The sequence below is a fragment of the Cottoperca gobio genome, chromosome 11 (assembly GCF_900634415.1).
Source record: "Cottoperca gobio chromosome 11, fCotGob3.1, whole genome shotgun sequence".
Classification (NCBI taxonomy): Eukaryota; Metazoa; Chordata; class Actinopteri; order Perciformes; family Bovichtidae; genus Cottoperca; species Cottoperca gobio.
Genome location: NC_041365.1, coordinates 3,839,289 through 3,858,324, shown reverse-complemented (window position 1 = coordinate 3,858,324; position 19,036 = coordinate 3,839,289). Strand labels below are relative to the sequence as shown.

Below are 19,036 nucleotides of genomic sequence, written 5' to 3'. Positions count from 1 at the left end.
TACATATTGACACTGTCCGGCACTATTTCTTGTTGCGGATCAACATTTTCGTCGTTGTTTACGTCCTTAGGTGGGTTGGAGCACAGCCAGAGATTACTACACCTTCCTTTGGTCTCCTATGCCTGAAAACTACGAACCAGGAAGTACATTGGACATGACTGTGGTGTTTCAAGGTACACACACACACACACAAATGTAAACCACTATACAGAGCTAGGATATTCCAGAGTAACTCCTCCATTTTACAGCGCGTATAAAAACCAGCACTTTTATTTAATAAGGGAACACAACCGCAAACAGCGTCCTGGGACCTGAGCACCACTCAAACCACACGCATACACACACACAGGTTGAGGGCCTGCAAACTGGTTTTACTGGGCCTGGAACGGTCAGATATTACATAGTGAAAATATGAGAGTGTGCTGTGGTGTGTCAGTAGTCAGTAAAACCTGTTGGCTGCCGGATGTTCTGCACTTACTCCTCTCCTTCAGAGAACCAGGCCTAACATGTGAATGATGTGCTCCACTGAGCTCTTACAGTCGAGCCACTTGAATCATAAGCTTATAATCATGAGTCACTTATTGAAGTATTGAATGTTTTTTAATACATTTACCTGTCGCTGAGCTGCCTGTTGGGGACATTTTCTCCATTTTAAAGTAGAACAGTTGTAGATATTGTAGAAATGTTTTGACCAGGCCTACTTCAAATACTACCGGATTAAATGAAACAAGATAATAAAATAATAATCTTTATTATTATAATTTATATAATTTATTTCAGCACACTGATTCATTTTAAACATGTCTTATTTGTTTTTAAATGTTTTTAATCCTAGTTCAACTATGTGAAGCACTTTTAACTTTGCTTTGAATGAAAAGCGCTTTTATAAATAAAGTTTATTCTTATTATTACTGAATGAAACACTTGTTTCTCTTTGTAGGTTATTATGTCCCTAAATCCGATGGAGAGTTCTACCAGTTTTGTTATGTCACGCACGTTGGTGACATTAGAGGAGCCAGTACTCCGTTCCAGTTCAGGTCAGCCACACCCACAGAAGAGCTTCTGACTGTTACCGAGGACGACAGCAACTCCGACATACTGGTCGTCACCACCAAGACTGGCCTTTTGGAGGTATGCGTCACAAGATTAAGATCTTTCTTTTTTCTTTTAAAGTAAAAAAAGCTGCTACAGTAATGTACCAGATCCAGAGGTTCTGTTCTCTAACGGACTGTGACCTCTGACCTCACTGAGTCAAGTGAACCCTCTTGGGGATGTTAACTATTACATTATTGTCCTTCTCCAGGGTCATAGATACATTACACAATAAATCATACAACACAATTTGAATTTGATATAAAACTCTGCTGTTGTTTTTTTAAATGACACTAACTGTTCCAAGACGGACGCATTAAAGTGACCAAATCTAAGTGACTTGAACACCAACATCTTCAAGCAGCAGGTGCCATTCTCACCTTCTTTCTCCTCTCAGCATGTGGAGGACGCGCAGCAGGAGCGCAGGGAGCTGCTGATGTCCATGCATCTGCTCCAGGGGGAGAAACAGCAGCTGCAGGAGGAGCAGAAACGACTGGCCAGGGAGAGGGAGCAGGAGAGGGAGACGTGCTGCCTGCTGCGGACACACAACCAGGTTAGAGAGAAGGATGGCAGGAAGTTATGTAGTATTTTTATTTTGCGCACATTAGTACAGATATAGCAGATAGTTTGGCAGTGCTTTTATATGACTAAACGCCACCTTCGCCGATACCATTGCCTTCATTTTATCTGATTTATTTTCTCTTTCAACAAACAAAGAAACATGGCAACATTTGTGAGCAACATGAGGTCAAAGAAATGATGCGAAAGACGCACAGTAGTTGTGTTCTGCACGCATTTCTACATGCCTGCTCCAGTAAACATCCTTCTTATACCATAGGGAGCTTATACCATATCATCTGAAAAGTTTCTGTGTGTGTGTGTGTGTGTGTGTGTGTGTGTGTGTGTGTGTGTGTGTGTGTGTGTGTGTGTGTGTGTGTGTGTGTGTGTGTGTGTGTGTGTGTGTGTGTGTGAGAGAGAGAGAGCGCGGGGGGGGACAGTCTCTATTTGCACACGTGTGTGGAGCCAGTTCCTCACCAGTGATCACAGGTCTGACAAACTTCAAAGGCCCGAATTTATGAATAATTCGTCTCCATGTTTGAGAGACACACAAGGAGCCGCAGCGTGTGTGTGTGTGTGTGTGTGTGTGTGTCTTTTCTCTCCCTCTTTTACGACCTGACTCAGTGGGCCAGAACGGAATTGGGACTCAGTTTTCTTGGGCATCTGGCGTCAGGGACGATGCCATCGCAACCACAGAGTGAACAAACATGACGTCAAACACACACACGCACACACACGCTCATACACATACACAAACTGCCCCCCCCTTCACTCTCACACTCACATTCAGGTTCCACACCACAGGGCCCCTCTAATGTGCATTCACACATGCACAAGCGCACACACACACTCAAACACAAACACACTCATTATGCCACCCGCTTGCAAACCCTTTTAGTCTGTGTGTGGAATGAGAGGAGGGTAGTCCGCAAAACCGCCTGCATGAAAAAAAAAAGAGCCCTGCCCAGCCTCAGGGACAAACACCACTCAGTCACGCGATTCAGTGGCCACTGCTTTCTCACTGTCTATTTTCTCCTTGTCTGCCTGTCTGCCTGTCTGTCTGTCCATCTGTCCCTCTGTCCCTCTGTCCCTGTCTTTCTTTACCCCCCCAACATTTCAATGTTGTTTTTATTTCCATTAGAAATTATGAATTCATTTGCTATGGTGACAAAAGATGCATTTAAGAACGTAATTCAGATGTAGACAAAGAAAACCCCCCACCATGTTTTCAGTTAACTCGTACCTCGATCTCATCTACTTTTTACTCCATTTCCTCCCCATTCACTCAATCACTCACCAGGATGAGTCAGATGTCAGTATTTTATGATGTGGTTATTTGATCAGCAGTATCTTGGCACACACGCCTAAAAACAGTCAACTCAAGGAAACTCAATGAGGAGGTGGCAGAAGGAGGGAGAGCTGAAACTTGCCAAGAGATTTGAGTTTGAAGTCTCTCATCGCCCCCTAGTGCAGCTCTTTGGTCTAGGCTCAGAGTAAGAGCAGGCTGCTTTGAGTTAGTCCGCTGCTCTTTATGACAAAATCGCCATAAATTACGTGGTAATACACGCACACACACACACACACACACACGCACACACACTGTTATTACCATGCTGCTTTTCATTCAACAGGCATGTCCATCTGTAGATATACGACTTGTGTGAGTAGGTGTGTGTCTCTTTTGTAGAGCTTTTACAGTAGGTGCGTTAGCTCATGCCACGCTGATGAAAATATCCCGAGTTTAACATGAAAACATAAGTACATATTTTGTGGCTGCTAATTTTACGAGTACACTTTTTATAAGGTCTTTATGCACTGCTAAAGTGCTTCCCAAACGCCAGCCGTAAAAATCATACAGTAATCTACGGGCCAAGCCCAGAGGGAGACAGGCCTGACTATGCATCGGTGTATGCATGTGCACTCTGTCTGTTTTAGATTGATGGCTGTTCTCTGTGCTATCTGTCTCTCTCCATATGTCCTTGAATGTGCAGCTGTGTGTCTGTCTTCCTGTAACCGTGCGTGTGAGTGAGTGAGTAAGTGTGTGGAAGCAGCAAATAGAAAGGAAGGTGTGTGCAGAAGAATGTTGTTCTGTCACAAGCAATATGAGCTATGGATGATTTAACGTCCTTCACTGCTGATTAGCAGCAAGTTCAAACAGAGCATTTCCTTCAGCAGTCACACCACATGGAGAAAACAGACCTCATATGATCTGGTGTGCCCCATCAGGAAGTTGTTTTCTGGAATTCAGTGATACTAGACAGGTTATTCCAGCATGCATTCACCACACACTGCTATTTTCCACAACTTCAGACACTTGAGTGTGTTCCGTGTCCATCAAAAGCCCCACATCAGTCGTTCTGTAATTTGTAACTGGTGATCGGTGAACGATAAGATAAGACTGAACCCCAGAGGGGGACATTCTCATGTTACAGCTGCACTTGAAGCAGACTATAGAGGTAGGGAACGGACAAATAATATATGAAATTTCATTAAAATAAACTGATAGAAACAAGATTTAAAATCTACCTGTAAAATATGCATTATAATACTATAAATATTCTTACAAATATTTTTCAAATATACATAATTCATAATAGTGAAAATGATGACTTTAAACGGCAGGACTTTTCTCTACCTAATAAAGAGTGTAGGTGCACATGATATTCAATTCAGTTCAAACTTTATTTCACACTCACAAAGGATCTATACCAATAACAAAAGGAAAAGAACAGAAGACGTACAAGATAAAACGACAGCAAGTCATCGTTCAGTTTAAAGAGACATTCACGTGTTTTCTGAGCCTGAAGAGCAGCTCTTCCTCCAATTCGTTCGTGCATCGATGACGTGTTCTCCGACTCATCCAAGTGATGCATAACAGTGCAGAAGTGCATCACATGTAAGAACACCAGAGAACACAATCTGGCACTATGCCATCTGGGAGCCTGGAACCTCTTTGCATCACCGTGAGCCGCTATGAGCACCCGCTTTCTAGTGTTCCTGTAGCTGCACCAAAGATGAGCTCTAAACTATTTTCCTTGACAGAACACATAATGGACTCGCGGAGCCGCATATTTGACTGAGCATATAGTTTACAACGCTGCTGATAGATCACTCTTCCGTCATTCAAATCAACCGCGAGAAGATTTCCAAGGTTTTCTTTTAATTTCTTGTACGTCATGAGGAGAATATGAAATGTGGAACTCTGGAGAAACTAATTTATTATCTTCTCTACCTGTGACTCATGAATACATTGTGCATAAAAACATATAAAAGCAAGCGTACGGGACATGCAACATATAATATATACTATATATGCAACATGACCGTCATGCATCACATGAAATATCACCGTCTGTTATTAATCATAAGTATTGCAGATACATTTCCTGTCTTTGCTAAGCATTTGCCAAGTTCAGCCTGCTGATTCAGCCGCTGTGATTGGCTGCAGCGCCTGTCACTGTGATCTACAGCTGCCTCTCTGTCCCGCAGGAGCTGCTGCGCTCGTCGCAGGGCCTGTCAGAGGAGAGGGAGGACGTGAGGAGGAGGCTGTCAGAGGCCACTGACCGGGTCCGCCAGCTGGAGCAGGACCTGCTGGGAGTCACACAGAGAGGCCTGCAAAAGGAGACGGAGCTCGATTGGTGAGTGGAGAACGCTAACACATGACCATCAATCATCCCAAACTCATCCATGTCTGTAAGGACATGGCTGTTAAAGTAACTTTTAAGGAGGATTGCCTGCCTTCTGCTTCCTCAACATCTCCATCATTCCACTCGTCTGCACTGTGCGCAGAAATTCAAACGTAAGCTTAACAAGGATGGTGTTTATCGCAGGGATATTGTAGTGCATGTTTTTCTTTTCTCGTCCCCTTTAAATGATGGATGGGGGTTCACTATGCAAAACACATTTTTACTGATCCTGGTTAATAATTTAAGAATCTAATTACACACACTGGACCATTCGAAAAGTCTTCTGAAGTTCTCCACCTGGTGGATTGGTTTGAGGACGAAAGCTGCTCAAAACCTATTTTGTTTTATAATTTTATGTCACAGTCTGCGCGACCGCCTGAAGAAGCTGACCGCAGAGAAAGACCACCTGGAGAGCCAACTGAAGAACGAGAAGGATGAGAGAGACCTCTACAAGGTGGAAGACTAGAACAATGAAACGAAGCCTGTGCGATTCTGTCTTTATTCTGACCTTTTGCGTTTCTCTTCTTCTCTGTGTTGTCCCATTGGGTAGGCCCACCTGCGCAGCACCGAGCTGGAGAACACTAAGCTGAGCGCAGAGCTGCAGATGCTGAAGGCGGTGGAGCTGAACCGGGAGGTGACTATCGCCCAGTTCCAGGAGGAGCTGGACAGGCTCAGGCTCTGCGTTGCTCAGCGGGACAACCTGGAGAAAGAGCTGCTGGCTCACAAGGCTGACAAGGTAGCAGTGGTTGTACACGTGTGTGTGTGTGTGTGTGTGTCTGCATGTTAAAAATCTGTTAATCTATATATATATATATAAATTCCCTCTGCATGTCTTTAGGCAGATTTCGCCCGCGTGCGTGAGCAGCTCCGTCAGGCAGAGGAGCAGCTTCAGGCGTCCCGGCAGCAGGCCTCGCTGCTGGCCTCGGAGCTCCGTGACTCAGCCAGCGCCCGTGACCACACGATGACTGAGCTGTACCGCGCCCGCTTGGAAGCCGACAAGCTCCGTGCTTGTTTAGCTGATGCTCAGGCCGAGTGCCAACGCATGGAGAGCCAGCTAGACCGCATGAGGAGCACTGCACAGAAGGAAGTGGTCAGTTTTACTTTCTGTGCCATGATCGGCCGGGGCTGAGGGAATTCGGAGGCAAGCCATGGAAAAGGTTTCCCCCCCCCACCCCACGAGGCATTTTTCACACCTTTCAAAATGTCCTTCTCTCTCAGGGTGTTGGGACCAGTGAGGAGATGACGCCCAGCATGATGGTGGTGTCAGAGGCAGAGGCCGAGCTGCAGAGAGAGGTGGAGGAGCTGAAACTGCGTCTTCACATGGCTGCTGAGCACTACAAGGAGAAGTACCGGGAGTGTCAGCGCCTCCGCAGGCAGGTGGCCAAACTAAACACAACCGAGTCACAGGGGGTGAGTTCTGTGCAGCTCAGTTTACGTCTCAAGCGGTAGCGGATACAGTTTGTTGATGTGTTCTTGTTGTTGTGTGCCAGGAGCCAAAGAGAAACGCTTCCACTGAGACAACACAGGAGCCACTGACCCCCAGTCCAGAGTCACCGACAGCAGGTACGCACTCCAATACACAACGACTAGTCATATTGATGTACATTTTATGATCGGCATCCATGTTTTAAATATCCTGAGAGAAAAGAACCTTTTATGTGTTTGTTTGTTTTCTGTCTTTAAAAAAATAAATAATGAACTCTTACGCTATTACTGTCGCTCTGTTGGCATCGACAAACTGCAATCTTCAAACAACAAGTTGGACAAGGAAATGTCCAGAACTCTGTTTTCCCCCTGTGTAAAGTGGTTGTATTGAATTATCCATAATTAGCACGTCTATGTAAGTGTCTCCTGCTCACTATGTATCATCTTTCTTCCACTCTGTGTGTTTTTACAGGTAATATAGCTATTGCAGTCCTACAAGAAGCCGCTGAGATGACAATCAGCCCAGAACTTACTAGCAGGGAATCCACACATAGCGATGCATCCTTCAGCACAGACATGGAAGAAAGGCAGAGAGAGAAATTGCCAAAGGAGGGGGGCGAGGCGGAGGCTGAGGGAGAAGCAAACCGAGTGGAGGACGGGGAGAAAGAAGACAAAGCGAAAGAAAAAGAGGAGACGAAGGACGGCATGCCGGAGGAGAGCCTGAGGATGACGAGCTGGGTGGAGGTGGAGAACGAGAGGCAGAGCGGGGAGGAGAACAGCGATGCAGAAATGGCAGGGAAGGCCGGGGGAGTGAGGGATGTTGTGGAGCACCGGGTGCCGCTGGAGGTGGAGGGGAGGAGCTTGGGGGAGGCGGAGAAGGCACAGACTCGCTCGGTGGAGGAGGAGCTGGCGATGATGGAGGAGAAGTGGAGGCAGCAGTGTGCGATCAACGAGACGCTCAAACAGCGGCTGGCCAACGAGGAGGAACGATTCAGAGTAAGAAACAAATATGTAAATATAAGTTAATACAACGAGCAGTGTAGATGGGCACGAACCTATTCTATTGCTCATCATCCTTATTGCACATATAGTATCTTTCTCTTCCCCTTTCACAAGTAGTCACTGGATGTAGTCACGTACACAAAGAGAACTCACTTGTGAGGTTGTGATCCAATTATAATACCTAATATATATACCAATATACCTAATGCAACACAATTAGTTTTAGTCTTCCACTTAAAGCGTTAACATATTTCAGACTTATTATTATAAATACAGTGTTCTGAGTGTGTAGTATGTAAATCATTTTCTTTATTGATTAACCTACATTTCTTTTATTTAGACTTAATACATTTAGTCCATAATATAGTAATAAATGCCAATTCTAAATGCCCAGAGTCCGTGATACTAAGTTATTATGTCCAAAGATAATACATATATAATAAAAACAGAGATTCTTTTGCTTTGGTTAATTACTTGAACAATTAATGATCAATATCAAACACTTTTCTAATTGATTAATGGGTCAATTGTTACAGCCGTGTATGAAATATTCTAACAAAGCAGAAACACTATGAGACTAAATAAGTGTCATAACAATGCTGACTTGTGCAGAGAGGGTAAAGCTCGGGGCACTTGGGTTGATTAACTAATTGTCGTTAGAGGACTTTGTGTTAATTGATTCATAACGTGCAACAATTACACTTGCTCTCCGAGTGAGCAAATGTTTCTAACAGTTTACACGAGCGTTACATTAACCAGAGTAACCGGGTTACTCCATGCCACGTGTGTGTGTGTGTGTGTGTGTGTGTGTGTGTGTGTGTGTGTGTGTGTGTGTGTGTGTGTGTGTGTGTGTGTGTGTGTGTGTGTGTGTGTGTGTGTGTGTGTGTGTGTGTGTGTGTGTGTGTGTGTGTGATTCAATACGAGCGCTTGAGCTTGTTGCGTCTCACTGGGCCTGTTGTGTTTCTGTGTGCGAATGTCTGCCAAAGTACCTACTGGCATTTAATCTCCATGAGTGAGTGTGTGTTTATCAGCGCTGTAAATAAAGGCTCTCCCCCGTCTTTGATAGAGTCTCCTGTCTGAGGCCAATGCCCCGGGCACCGAGCCGCTCTTAATGGCCCCCGGAGACTGACAAGAGAGGCAGCCGCAGAGCGCCATGCTTTACGGCTGTTTACATCAGCCACCCAGAGGATGGGCGGAGGGAGAGGAATAGACAGGGAGCGAGTGGTGGGAGCAGGGGAGGGGGGGCACAGAAACACACTGCTGCAGAATCCTTTCACCTGAACTTAACCCTCTAATGCTGCGCAGTAAATTTACGAAAGGGGGGGGGGGGGGCGAGAGAGGACACAAGGAGATGAAAGAGAGTGACGGGGAAAGCAAACAGAATTTAAGAGTGAAAAGAAGTCAGATGGGCAGACGTGAGGCAGAAAGAGAAACTGCGGGAGAGGAGGGGATTTGGAACCTTTTGTGATGGGATGAAATGAGAGAGGAGCAGGCAACTAGCCATGTAAACTATCCCACAGGGTCAGTCCTGCTGGAAACCCAGAGATTTACTACGATCCCCTGGTCTGCTGCAGTCTGCCCTGGATGTGTGTCTGTGGCTTCAGCTGTGTGTTTCACAGAAAGCACCACACATTTGATGTCACTCCAGGTTAAATAAAGCTCAACTGAATAAATATTGTTGTTCACTTGCTTGCCTGTGTGTGTGTGAGTGTGTGTGTGAGTGCCTACTGTTATTCCTCTTCAGCCACTTAACACAAATGGAGTGGAAATAAAGGGTTAGGGTTCGTATCAGTGTCATTAAAGTTCAAATGCATCTGTCAACATTTATTTGAGTTTATTTTTGAAGCTGAATTGATTAGTTAATGTACGGATAAATAATCATAACGTTTTAGTTGTGACTGTTTGCTGCACTTCTTTGTCTTTATGTGATATAAAATGTAATATCTTTGGCAATAAACAAGACGCATGAGATGTTGCCTTGGGCTCTGGGACATTTTATAGACTGAATAATTCATTTATCTATAAAGTAATTGTGAGATTAATGAAATATAAAAGTATTTCTTAGTTGCAGCCTTAATTATTTTATTATTCAGCCTATGGGGAGCTACAATAAGTGCCTTTCTGTGACACGCATGCAAAACAGAGCAAATATGTTCTTATGGAACAATCTTCAAACTATTTTTGGGGGGCATTTCATACCTTCAATAGGAAGTGAGAGAGGCGGGTGAAACATGCTGCAGGTGAGCGGTTGCAGCCTTAAAGACACGGTGATCTAATCCCGTGTCCCTGAGTTCATTGTTCATGTATCGTCTTTGAGTGTTTCTATATCAGAATCTATATGTTGAAAGTTGTTTGTTGCACATATAGAATCGTTCTGTTGTGCATTTTTATGAACGCTGATGTTGTTTTTCTCCCTCTCGTGTGTGTGTGTGTGTGTGCAACCTGTCTGTAGGTGCACATGGCGGAGCGAGCCAGCGAGGTGACGGAGCTGAAACGTAACCTCGCCCAAGCCCTCCGAGACAAGGAGCAACTGCAGGAGGTAAAGCCGCAACACCGAGCGCACACTATACTGTATGAGCTTTATATTCTTTACAGATGTTAGCTCTGTATAAATGAGCCATCACTGAATTGGTTCTTTACAGTTAAAACCGTTCAGATTGTAATAATGAACGTGAATGACGGTTATAGTTTTAGAAAATCCATCTGGTTTTAAACTTTCCACATTACCATAAAAGTACTGACAGTAGAGATCACGTATGAAGATAATGTAGGCTCTCCACTAAAGTCAGTTATCACATTCAATTATGAGCGTTTTAGTGCAGCGTCTGAACTCATTCCTGTAGCTTTCTCCTTCCCTTCTCCATACTCCCCTCTCCCCACTAATTAATACATCTATACTTGCTTCTTTCGCCCATTGGTACAGTGCCATTAGACAGTGCAAATGCCACGCGACGTGTCTGTTTCACCTTCCCAACCCTGGTTTAAATGTTAAACCTGATAGCTGCGCACTAATGAAGTCATCAAGAGAGGAGGTCAGCGGGGAAGAGCGAGAGGAAGGAGGGAAGTAAAAGAGGGAGAGGGCGAGTGCCTCTATCAGCAAAGCTGGAGCAGAGGGAGCCAGAGTCTGACACCCATTACAGTAATGAGTAGGGTACAAATGCTCTTGCTTCAGATATAATCACAAAGGGCAGAAACAATGTAGAAGGGCACTTCACTCTGAGCTGAAAATACTTAACTCTGTGTGGTTACAGTGGAAATGTGCTGTGGAAACACTGACTGAATTCTCTCTCTCTCTGGCTGCTCACACATTTGGCAACAAAAAGATCTGTCAAAGATTTACTGTGAAAGGAAAACAGGAAAATATAGATAGACATCATACTGAAAAACATATAAATATATAAACATATAAACATAAAAATATGTGAAAATGTGAAGATAAAATATATAATTTGTAAGAACAATGAGAAAGTTTTGAACGTATGTGTGCAAGATATGATCTGATGTATATATGCTGTGGTATCTTTTTGCAGTTTGGCTAGATATATATATATATATATAAATATTTTTTCTTTCTTTCTTTTAAAAAAATATATTTTTCTTTTTATATATATCTATAGAATAAGTGGGGATAGATAAGATAGTAAAAATATAGATATTGTATACATATTATATATATTATATATGTTATATATATATATAGATATATATATATACTGTATATACGTATATATATTATATATATTATATATATATATAGTGTTATAGAGTGTGTAGAGATCTATAGAATCGTATATAATATGATATAGTATATATATATATTTGGTGTGTGAATCTTAGATATCTATGTAAGAGATAGAGAGAGAAGAGGACGGGGTAGATAGATGGGGGGGGGGGGAGAGAGAGAGAGGAGAGAGAGAGAGACGGAGAGACAGGAGAGAGAGAGAGAGAGATATAGAGAGAGAGATAGAGAGAAGAGAGAGAGAGATAAAAGAGAGGAGATAGATATATAGAGATAGATAGAGATAGAGAGTATAGAGAGACTGATTACGGAGAGATAGATAGGAGATAGGATAGACGGTATAGACAGGTAAGAGGAGAGAGAGATGATAGAGGATAGAGAGAGAAGAGAGATAGAAGAGAAGAGAGATAGAGGAGAGAGGAGAGAGAGAGAGAGAGAGAGAGATAGCGAGAGAAGAGAGGAGGAGAGATAGAGCTAGATGATAGAGAGAGAGGATAGGATATAGGATATATCTAGAGAGATAGAGAGATATATAGATAGATCTAGATATAGATAGAGAGATATAGAGAGAGAGATATATGTATGTAGTATGGGTATATATTATCTAGATATATTGAGATAGAGATACACACAGGGAGAGAGAGAGAGAGTAGGAGAGAGATATATAATATTATGATATTCTTTAAAAATATATGTTATGTATATCTGTGTATATATTATATATATATATATATATATATATATATATATATATATACTATATATATATATACACACAGTATATATATATATATATATATCTTAGTGTGGTGGTATATATAGATATATTATATAATTATATAGTGTGGGGTAGATATATATATATATGTATATATATATATAGATATATATATATATATATAATATATCTGTGTATATCTAGTAGATATATCTATATAGGATAGACTGTGTGTATATCTATATATATATATACTGTTATATACTGTATAACTATATATATAGATGGTAGATATATAGATGGTATATATATATATGTTATCTATAGATATATAGAGATTAGTAATATCTCTATACTATATATATATAAGATATATAATAGTATATATATATATATATATATATACTATATATATAAATATATATATACTGTGTGTGTGTATATATATGTATGTATATGTGTATATACAGTGTATATTATAATATAATATATATATATATATATATATATATATATATATATGGTATATATATAGTATATATATATGTATAGTATATATAATATACCATATATATAGTCTATATATATATATATTATATATAGAATATATATATATATATGGTATCTATATATATACTATAACATATATTACTATATATTACCATATAGATATATCTAGTATTACAGTATATATATACAGGTATATATATATATATTATACAGTATATACATATATATATATATATATACACACACACACACAGTGTATATATATATACACAGTATATATATATATAGAGAGATAGATAGAGATATATAGTATATATATATATACACACACTAGAATAGATATATATATACGGTGGGGGGGGATGTAGGGATGTAGGGATATATATATATATAGATATATATAGATATAATATATATAGAGAGATATAGAGAGAGAAAGATAGAGATAGAGAGAGGAGATAGAGACGGAGAGACGAGAGAGATAGATAGATATAGAGTAGACGGTATAGACATAGATTAGAGATATACTGTATATACTATATATATATATATAGACGATATACATGAGATATATATATATAATATATATATAGATATATATAGGTATATGTATAGGTATATATATATATATATAGAGTATATACAGTATATACGGTGTGTAATTATAGTATATACAGGATATACGGGGTGGTGGGTCTATAGATATGAGAGATATAGATATATATAGAGAGAGATATATATAGTAGTAGATATAGAGGATATAGATATAGATATAGAGAGAGAGATATATAAGAGATAGAGGAGATAACAGTAGATAGAGAGAGAGAATGGAGAGATAGAGAGAGTAGAGAGATAGAGAGTAGAGAGAGATAGGATAGAGAGAGAGAGTAGATATAGAGAGTATTAGAGAGAGAGGAGAGAGGAGAGGAGATATAGAGATAGAGAGAGAGATAGCCGGGATAGACTAGATATAGAGAGGGGATATAGAGAGGGAGAGAAGTATATAGAGGATATAGAGAGATACGGGAGAGACTATATAGAGAAATATATATATAGATAGAGAGATATATATATATGTATATATATATACTATATATATAGATATTACAGTGTATATATATACAGTATATATATATATTATACAGTATATACACATATACATATATATTATATAATATATATATATTATATATATATTACTGTGTGTAGTATAATATATATATATACTGTGTGTGTGTATAATATATTTATATATATATATATATATATATATATATATATACTGTATATATAATATATATAATATGTGTGTGTATATTATATATATATATATATATGTGTGTGTGTAATAAATTATATATATATGTCTAGATATATATATATATATGTATTCATATATATTATGCTGTGATATTATATATATATGTGTGTGTGTATCTCTATATATATCTGAATTCTCTATATATATGTTGGTATATTATATATATATGTGTGTGTGTATATATATATCTATATATATATATGTATATCTATATATATAATGGTTTCTATATAATATATATATATCTATATATATATGTGTGTATATTATATATATGTGTGTATATATATATATATATATATATTATATATGGTGTGTCTATTATATCGTGTGTTATATATATAGAGATAGAAGAGAGGGGGGGGGGGAGAGAGAGAGAGAGAGAGAGAGAGAGAGAGAGAGACGGGGGAGAGAGAGAGACGGGGGAGAGAGAGAGAGAGAGAGAGAGAGAGAGAGAGAGAGGATAGAGAGAGAAGAGAGGAGAGAGAGACGAGACTATATATATATATATATACTGTATATATATATATATATATATATATACTTATATACTACAATATGTATGTATGTATGTATGTATGTATGTATGTATCCCTGTGAGGTGCGGTGACACTCGGTGCTGGATTGTGTCTCTGTCTCTGCTTCAGGAGCTGCAGAGCTTCGTGTCCAGGCAGAGGGAGCAGGAAGCTGGTGCTCAGGGTGCTGAGCTCAGGCAGCCGATGGTGCTGCGCTACCCCCTGCCGTACCCTCAGGACCCCTCTCCTCCACCGCTGGTTCCACACAGGCCTGCTGAGTTGCAGTACGGCAACCCTTACTCCACTGACACCACAAGAGGTGGGAGGAAGTAAAACTTCTAAGTCATTCTTTCATGTTCTCTTGGACTCTGCGGTCTGTTCTCCTTCAAGTGGCAGTTCTCTTACCCGAAGTGAGTGGATGGTCTAGTTTGATTAAAAGAAAATAGTTCCTACATGAAGCTGCTCACAACAAGGTCTGTGGATTATCTTGAGTCATGATTTCTGGAAAGTCTGGCGCTTTGAGCACAACAAGCCATTTAGTTCCATTATATCTCCAACACTTGGCAACTCACATTAAAACAATCTCCATTGATAAATAGCACTCCAGGGAAGAGGTGCAGAAAATATGTATATTTGATTTTGGGGTGAACTGTCACTTTAAGATATGTTGCCGTTTGGTCAGGTCAATAAAAGTCCCATGTTTTTAACTTTATTTCTAGACCGGGTGGATGTTGCGCTGTCTCCTGAGCACATGTCCCGTCCTCCACCTGAGGCCCCACCCTGCGCCTCTCCCTGTGCACCGCCAATCACACCCCTGAGCCCGGGCCCCGGGGCACCAGGCTGGGACCGAGAGGTGGTCTGCATCCAACCCTGCCGCAGCACGAGCCCCCCGGAGAGCCTGGAGAATCTGGCCGAGGAGCCACAAAATGTAAGTGCACACAAACGCACATACATGATGGGAGCTCACTGCCGCCAAACTAACACCCAGGCTGACATTCATTAACAAGCCAACAAATTAGAATAATTTTGGAGTATCTGTGTCAATTAAGGTTTCACATGCATCACATTATGCAAAGCGTCTTTTGTTTTCTGCCCGCTCCTCAAAGACAGAATGCTTGTAAATGACAGGACCATAAGTGATCACAGCATCAATTTGATCTCAATACAGCAGCATCTCCGATATCCTCTTATAGAACTGTACCCATATTTTAAAGCAGCATGAATGCATGACATCCCAGCCTTCCTACTCTCGCGTCTTGTTTTCAGCATGCGAAGAATCGCTGTCACGGTAATCCCTCTCTCTCTCTCTCTCTCTCTCTCTCTCTCTCTCTCTCTCGTCTCTGGAGTGCTCCTCCTCACTGAAATGAAGGGAATGGTAGCTTGCCCTTAAAAGATGAAGCTATGAACTCATTTACATAAAGCTCTAATTAACGTCACTCCCTCCGAGCTCAAGAGAGACGAAGATAACAAGGGCTTGGAGAGTAATTAAGGGAGATTTTGCAAAGGGACAGACCCGAGATCCGTTAGTGTCTGTGGGATCATGTGTTTGTGTTGTTTGGAAGCAAACTGAATCGTGAGGCTAGTGAGGAAGGTTTACCGTGTGTTGCTCTTTAAATGGAAACTAAGCAGCACGTATCTTTAGTGGCGCAGTTATCCGATAGTCCTCTCAACTCCTTTTCTTTAACCTTGAAGGTTGTGTGTGTGTGTGTGTGTGTGTGTGTGTGTGTGTGTGTGTGTGTGTGTGTGTGTGTGTGTGTGTGTGTGTGTGTGTGTGTGTGTGTGTGTGTGTGTGTGTGTGTGTGTGTGTGTGATAGATGATAGATGGCCATCATTTTCTATCCTTTCGTTTTGTGTTTCATAGGCTGCTGATGGGGCTCAGCCGTCCTGTGATCATCAGTCCAGTAGACGTAGAGAAGCCAGGGGCAGCTTCTGCTTTGACTCCAGGTAGTGTGCCTTCCCACACACATTAATGAATAGACTTAAATACATAATGAAGACACAAGCTTACACAAGCAAAGACAAGGACATGTGTTAAAACAGATAGCAAAGAGAGGTTAGGGAGCGATGTCTTTGCCCAGTCAAACCCTGCTGTCAGTGGTGAGTCAAACAAGGCCAATAGAACAGAGAGTGCAGGGTGGCGGGCTGACGTCACGCTGTAAAGAGAGTGCCGTTTTCATGGTCATGTTTACCCCAAGGGGTGAATTTCAACCCCACAGATACTATCGAAATACATGAATTTGTCAATTCTTGTCGAATGTTATGGTCACAATTAAAGCACTATATATTTGGCGCCACATTTTTTATTATGACAGAAATACCATAATACCCTTGAAGCATATTGTAATTCAATTAGTCTGAGAGAAAAGTAGACTTCTGCACCTCATCTTGGCTCTGTAGCCCGGGACTTTGGTCCAATCTGCATCCGTTCCTTTTTTCTGATGGGAGGGGCTTATGGCAGAGGGGTTCAAATTCTGGCTTTAAGTATGAAGCCTCTTAAAAAGCACATCTTGCTGTCTTTACATTTCTGTTTGTGTATGAAATAATAATAAAAAAACATGTTATGTAACAACATAGAAGTTCAGAACAGTTAGAGCAACAATTTCAAAATAGGAAAGGGAATTGTCGATGCATAAAACCTATAAATCATATGTGAATACACTGTATGCACGTGCACAATATGTATACAGTACATGCATGACATACTGTATGTGACACACACACACACACACACGTTTTCTGTTGGATGCCTGTCATCTAGCTCGCTGTTGCTAAAGTGAACATTAGGAGTGAGGGCTGAAACTTCTCATATAAGGATGTTAGATGACCACGAAAGGCAAAGTGTAAGTTTAACATACAGAATAAGTCGGTGTACACGTTCCCACTGTGTGTTCCAAACTGACACGTCTCCCCTCCCTCCGCCCTCTCTTTCTCTCTGCAGTAGTGTTCACAAGCGCTGCCCGTTATGCGAGGTGATCTTCCCACCCCACTTTGAGCAGCGCAGCTTCGAGCAGCACGTGGAAAGCCACTGGAAGGTCTGCCCCGTCTGCTCCGAGCAGTTCCCCCTCAACTGTGAGCAGCAGCTCTTCGAGAGGCACGTCCTCACGCACTTTGACGGCCACGTGCTCAACTTCGATCAGATTGAATGAAGGGTGTAAAGGGCAAACTTAGAGTTCTGACACGCCGTGTGGGTAAATGTGTCGTCGGCTATTAGTTCATTTTGATTGGGTTAAGTTGTCTTGTTATACAATCATTAGCACTTTTTTGCAATCTTGACAAAGGTTAGAAAGAATGTAGTCCACTTCTGAAAGGACGCTTGTCCTGTGGCGGCTACTCCACCAAGGTGTTTCATTAAGTAGGGTAGCTTTCACCTCAATACACCATGGTTAAAAAGGATCGTTACCACTCGGGGGGGGGGGGAGAAAGTGCCACGGTCCTTTTTTGCTTTTGTATCATTTCTATGCTTCTCTTTCTGCTCAAAGGGACTAAAGCACCATTGGTAGTGCATGCATTTATTCTGTGTTCAATACTACAAAATTACAGCTGTTCAAGCTAAGAGTGACTTGTAGCAGGTACTTGAGCGAGAAAGCATTTTAGTACGTAACTCATCCTGTTCTTTAACTACCCTGGGTATTATTTACAACGAGTGGCCAAGACTTTTTTTTTTTTAATGTAAATGCCGAGTGAGATCTGAATACGTGATGTTTTAAAGAATCACCCGAGTGTGTATATTTAATTAAAGAGTGGTGTAGTGGAGATTATTATTATTTTTGACTTGAATGGGGAAAGTGATTCTTCGATTTTCTCCCAAACCTACAGCACTGCTGTATAAAAGACGTCGGATGGTTTAAACAAAAACAGCACTACGTTTTCATGTATCTGCACTAAATAAGGCTTTATTCTGAATGTACTGTACATATGAAAATAAGTATAAGTTGTGGAGAGACCTGTGAATTACTGTCGTGACTCCGCCTCCCCTCATTGTTACTTCCTTCATGTTTTAGTGTTGAAAGAATGACGGACCAATGATGTTTTTACTTTGGTCAGGTGGTAAGAAACTGGGCTCGTCTCTTTGTTATCGGAGATACTGTCGCGTTTTAGGCAAATAGTCTGCAGGACACTTAAGTTACAGAAACTTTTATTATGTATTAAAGTCATTGCTTTGTGTGCAGGTCCAAATCATGAGTGAGTGTCATTTCTATGTGTGTCTCCACATTCACCGCTTGTCTATTTTCTGTCATTTCAAAGTGACCCCTGATAGTGTTGTATTCAGACTTTAAAAATTGCACATGCCCAGTAATCACAATGCAAATATGTGTGTATGTCATGTGTCCCACGCAGCGCCCCCCCCCCCCCCCCCCTTTTTCATGTGAGAATGTCAGGACGGTGGTTTTAAGTGTGTACTGCAAAGATCTTTATGAATAAAGTAAGCTCGTCTTAATGCATTTACCTGTAATGTTGTCTTCGAATTCT

At 41.0% G+C, this 19,036-nt stretch overlaps 1 protein-coding gene across 2 annotated transcripts in view; it reads left to right on the top strand.

Annotated features, from left to right (window-relative positions):
* tax1bp1a (Tax1 (human T-cell leukemia virus type I) binding protein 1a) overlaps positions 1 to 19,014 on the top strand; it is a 29,372-nt gene extending 10,358 nt beyond the window's left edge. Inside the window, exons 3-17 of one of the 2 annotated variants that reach the window (XM_029443441.1) lie at positions 71 to 173; positions 941 to 1,131; positions 1,490 to 1,645; positions 5,140 to 5,288; positions 5,700 to 5,790; positions 5,887 to 6,072; positions 6,175 to 6,426; positions 6,555 to 6,746; positions 6,827 to 6,899; positions 7,234 to 7,757; positions 10,216 to 10,302; positions 14,699 to 14,885; positions 15,286 to 15,494; positions 16,428 to 16,510; positions 17,505 to 19,014. In XM_029443441.1, coding sequence (XP_029299301.1) covers positions 71 to 173; positions 941 to 1,131; positions 1,490 to 1,645; positions 5,140 to 5,288; positions 5,700 to 5,790; positions 5,887 to 6,072; positions 6,175 to 6,426; positions 6,555 to 6,746; positions 6,827 to 6,899; positions 7,234 to 7,757; positions 10,216 to 10,302; positions 14,699 to 14,885; positions 15,286 to 15,494; positions 16,428 to 16,510; positions 17,505 to 17,712 — 2,691 coding nt within the window. In that variant the 3' untranslated portion in view covers positions 17,713 to 19,014. Of the gene's footprint in view, positions 1 to 70; positions 174 to 940; positions 1,132 to 1,489; positions 1,646 to 5,139; positions 5,289 to 5,699; positions 5,791 to 5,886; positions 6,073 to 6,174; positions 6,427 to 6,554; positions 6,747 to 6,826; positions 6,900 to 7,233; positions 7,758 to 10,215; positions 10,303 to 14,698; positions 14,977 to 15,285; positions 15,495 to 16,427; positions 16,511 to 17,504 lie in introns of those variants that run through there. The other variant, XR_003833033.1, reaches the window with a different exon arrangement.
* Positions 19,015 to 19,036: the final 22 nt, after the last annotated feature.